The following is a 5,005-nucleotide window of genomic DNA, read 5'->3' as shown; positions in this document are numbered from 1 at the left end:
CCCCCCCCCGCCGGTATCTGAAATCCTCATTTCCAGTTCCATCTCCAAGCGGCAGCGCCGCCCTAGTGTCCGCCTTGGTGAAATTGGAGACCAGCCTGCTCACGATCCCTCTCATCGCCGCTCCAAGTTCTCCAAACTTCTTGCTCCTTCCTCGGTTGCTGTAATAGCCAAACCCACAACTAAGTCCCGAGCCACCACCGTCACAACGAGGCGTGTCCGCACGAACTGGCCCTCTCGGCTCGATGATGGATTCGAAGCCCCCGCTGAGTTGAAGTCCAGCGGCGGGGAGGATTCTAGAGATGATGAATTCGTGGAAGAGTCCGAGAGCCCCTCCAATAGGAACGACCGTCGGGCTTCTGCTAGGGTTAGGGTTTCTGACGGAGGGGACGAGCCCTCGGAAGAGGGTTTTAAAGGTTGGGCCGGCGGTGTTCGGCCGTGGCTCGAGGGGATAGGGCTTGGGCGGTACGCGCCGGTTTACGAGATACACGAGGTGGACGATGAGGTGCTACCGCTGCTGACGCTGGAGGATCTCAAAGACATGGGTATCAATGCAGTCGGCTCAAGAAGGAAGATGTACTGCGCTATCCAGAAACTCAGAAAAGGCAGGGACTTATAAGAAATGATTTCTTGAAGGAGAAAATGAAGAGCTGCACCGCCTTGGTTCGTTTGATGCTCTCGAACTGTTAATGTTTGATTTCGAACGTTTTCCCACCAAGTGGTCTCCTCACATCTAAATGTAGCTTGGATAACGTTTATTAGATTAAGAGCATATCAAATATAGTTGTGATGTTGTGGGAGTCATGTAGCTTGCTATGTCTAGCTTAATTATCAATGTCTATCTTGTTATTTTCAAGTTTGTCGTTTTACTTGAAATATATCTTACCTCTCTCTTTCTCAGTTATAAGCAATCATATCCACTTTAAGCCACATCTTTGCTGCAATGGTTCAACTGTTCCATAATTGATTGCTTATGAAGGGGCTTTGGATACCTAGGAATTTATGTTTTCATTTCTCAATGTTATTTCAAGCTTCCTACCAAGAATATTATTCTTTTATTTATAGATTATTCCCTTAGCTGGTGTTTGGCTGTGACCTGGATTTAATTTAAATAGGATTAGTAACTTCTGTAAATCAGGATATATCAAATCCATGTGCTGTAAATCCAAAATAATGTTAAATCCCTTTGACGTATTTGGCATGTTATCTCAGGATTTAACAACAATTGATTTTCAAAAAAATTAAATATGAAATACAAGGCACACACCATAATAATTTTTAAAATACTATAAAATTCGATGTGATATGATTTGTTCAAAAGTTAAAAATAACTTTTAAAAGAATATATAATGAATAAAAATTAAATGTTGAAAGAACCTAAAATCTACCTTATCTTCTCTCCCTTTTGGATCCTCAACCATCTTATAACATAGTTTCCTTAAGGTTTGCTCCCTAAAATCTACTTCAACTTCCCTCCCTTTCTTCTCCAGTGGAAACTCCCCACGCAAAGTCCCCATACTGATTGCTTTCATTCCATTGGCTTCTCCTTCGTACCTTTCCCGCTTTTCCTTCTCATGGTGAGATTGCCTTCATAAATGACCTAGAAAAGCTTTCTCCGATGGTGAAAGAAAAAAAAAAAATTTAGGATGTGTAGAAAAAGTGAAATTGTGATGATGTCAGATTCATAAGAAAAGGAACAATCCGTTTGAAGTCGATGACCGACAGTGAGGTGATCACATTGAATTCCTCTTTTTAGGGCATTATGCGACCATGAAAGCAACGAAAAAGTGGTGCATGTGTGTTTTTATTCCTAAGCTATATCAGTTAAATCCACCTACACGTCAGATTTAATAAATCCAGATTTACTTAAAAAAATATAGAGAAAAATTGGATTTTTTGGAGTGCTAGATTTAACTTTCCTTTTTTTATGTTTAGTTGGATTTATGTTAAATCCAATCATTAATCCTATTAAAAGTATGCTACTAAACACCCGCTTAATGTGAAAGATGGCTAATAACATCTCAGAAGGTATTTAATTTATATTTTGTATGGTATAAGTTTGATTGCAAATTTTAAACCATTGCTCAAGTATATAGAAAGCATTATTAACGTTCTTATAATGAACAACCGTGACCATCCAAAAGAGTTCAATGTTATTTGAATGCATCCGCCATAAAGCTTCAGAGTGATCATGAGTATTGACATGTAGTTTTGTTTGGCTCTTTAACATAATTAAATATCTATGGCTTCGTCCATATTTTTCTCTTAATGCCTTTTTCCTTTCTGAATTCCAGATGCTTGAAGAGGCCTAAGGTTTGGATATTCTACCACCTTGAAAATCAGGCTTTTTAGAATAGTGGAACAATTTTTTTTTCTAGCAGCCAACCACTGGGCTTTTGCATTCTGCATAGTTGTGTTGTGTGGTTTCAATCTTTCTTGCTGAAAGTTCAAACTGTCGGAAACTTCCACTTTAATTTCACAAGTATGTATATTAAAATGTATAAAAGGCCTAATTTTTCTTCTACCTCAACACTCAATGTTCCAATGTTCATTTTCACACTGTTGATTTTTTGTCAATCATTTCTTTAGATGCCGAGTTCTCCTATAGCTCGCCAAATCTTTTAATTCTTGAAGAAGGTAGAATCATTTGTTTACTTTTTAGAAGAATTATTAGGAATAATATTTTTCAAAAGTTTGAGCCATGATTTTTTGTTTAAGGGGTTTCAAGTGGGTTATCAAAAATCAAATGCGACAACTATTCTTCTTCAGACTACCCCTTATCCATAAATTGTAGATCTCTCCATGCCTCATGCATTTCATATATCTTAAAATGGCTTTTAGTTTCATAGAAATCATAGGCAAAGATTCTTGAATGGATTTCTTACAAATATTTGAGCTTGTGATTTTATATTTTATTTTAAGATTTGTATCCCTACTCCATTGTTTTCGAAACCACTTGATCTAATGCCCTAAAACCTATAACTAACTTTATATGGTTTGGCTGTTCATTTTGTTGACATTGTTTGAAGTGCAGTTAGCGTAAAACTTGTTGAAAAAAATCATGACATGAATCCTTTTGATCATTCTGTCACTAAATAGGATGCAATGGAGAAAAAAGTTTCATGTTGCCGACCCCACGTAGTGGGATTAAGGCTTTGTTGTTGTTGTTGCTGTTGTTGTTTGAAGTGCAGTTAGCAATTTCTCTCATTCATTATGATCTATATCAATTATCAATATGCATAAATACATGTTTTTGTTTTCTTTAGGGGGTAGGATACTAGATGCATTTGGTAATTTCATTAATTATTTGTTTATGTGGTTTTATTTTATATTAGGGAAAACAATACTAATTTTTGTCAAGATTGAAATGCTTAATTTAAGTGTGTAGGTAGATTTAGGCCTCTTCTGGGGCAGCTTTTTTGCTGCGGTGGCGTTTTGAAATGCCAGTATTGTGTTTGTTTCGCACGTTTCACCTGCTTATCGTAAAACATTGATCAAAATTTTTAATAAACGCGGCTACGGGCCAGCCCCCGTGGCTCGCGTATCTATGTCGCGATTTTACCTGTTCGCCTGATAGAACCGTTGCCTTTGTGACCGAAACCTCGCGATAAAGGCGCGATTAGAGATAGAACGAAGGAATCGCGGCGTATAAGAGCCTCCGAAACTCTCATCTTTCTCCTCATCCCTCTCCACTTTTACTCAAAACCACTGTGGAAGGTAACCTTTGTATGTCTTCCCGTTTCCCGCCCTCCTTCGTGCTCTTCAGCTCCTCTAAATACCATTAATCAAGTTTTTGCCCACCTTCGCTCCTTTCAAGCTCCTCCTTCATGCTTGTCTTCCATCTGAGTTGTTCTTGCAGGTAATCAGAGCAAGCATTGATGATCTTATCCATGACTGGTCCAACAAGCCAATCTACCATGTCGGCGATCGAGGTAGGAGGAGAGACGACGGAAGAGAAGATAGTCAGTCAACAGAAAGATTAGGGCTGAATGGTGGGCTATGGTTAGGAGTTAGGACGATGTAATTAATTTAAAATGATGATATATTTTTATGTGAAATGAAGGTTTGGGAGGTATAAATTTAAAATTAATTTTTAGGCGCTAGATATGTAAATGCATAATACTTAGGTGGTATGTATGTGAATGTCCCTTAAAGTATTAGTTGAATAGAAATAGAATAATTTATTTAGAATATTTATTAATATATATTTTATTCATTTTCCTGTAATTAAATTGGCTAAACTATTAGATTGATTTTTTTAAACTTCAATTCAACCACAATTTATCAAATTTAATGTAAAAATAAATATTGGGTGGGGCGTGTTGAGAATAGCTTCATAGTTCAGTTGCAAACAACATTACTGCGCAGGGACAAAATGATCATTTAATCATAAACAACTACAAAACAACTGTTTTTCAACTGCACAAATTAAACAGCCAACCAGCTTATCCGGACCAGCTGCTGATCAGCAACTTATATAGATCAGTTGCTTATGAGCATATTTTGGATAAGCTGCAGCAGCCCCAAACAGACCGTTAATGGTACTAAGCATTCTACTTCTCCAACTTTCAGTATAGGCATGCATGGTATGAAATAATGAAAAAAAATGCTTCTTTTTTACCTATCCTTAATGGCTTGAATATTTGGTCAATCCTCCTTCTGTTCGGTAGCAACTATAGTATGTATATCTTTAATGACTTGAATATAAGTCGTAGCAACATATTTCTTCTCTAGAACTGTCCAAAGTATATCTCGTGGAATCTTATCTTAAACTTTTTCTAAATAAATTAAAATCATATGTAAAACCTCTTTATGCTCTCTGTACTTCTTCATCAGACCTCTCAATAAATGTATAGCTTCCATGGTAGATCTGCCCGACATAAATCCAGGTTGATTATGAGAAATCTTTGTAATACGTCTTAACCTACGTTCAATTACCCTCTCCCATAATTTTAAAGTATGACAAAAGTATGACACATCATTATGACACATCATCTTAATTCCTCTA

The 5,005-nt window shown here is 37.0% G+C and overlaps 1 protein-coding gene across 1 annotated transcript; it reads left to right on the top strand.

Moving 5' to 3' along the window:
* Window positions 1-7: 7 nt before the first annotated feature.
* LOC110037088 (protein bicaudal C homolog 1-B-like) lies at window positions 8-998 on the top strand (the record flags this gene model as incomplete). Its single annotated transcript, XM_020741666.1, is given in 1 exon segment — window positions 8-998. A coding segment is annotated over 1 exon segment (609 nt), but the record flags the coding sequence as incomplete, so codon positions are not given.
* Between the last annotated feature and the right edge of the window lie 4,007 nt (window positions 999-5,005).

This window comes from Phalaenopsis equestris, unplaced genomic scaffold (assembly GCF_001263595.1).
Source record: "Phalaenopsis equestris unplaced genomic scaffold, ASM126359v1 Scaffold214935, whole genome shotgun sequence".
In the NCBI taxonomy this organism is placed as follows: domain Eukaryota; kingdom Viridiplantae; phylum Streptophyta; class Magnoliopsida; order Asparagales; family Orchidaceae; genus Phalaenopsis; species Phalaenopsis equestris.
This window is presented reverse-complemented; position numbering and strand designations above follow the sequence as displayed.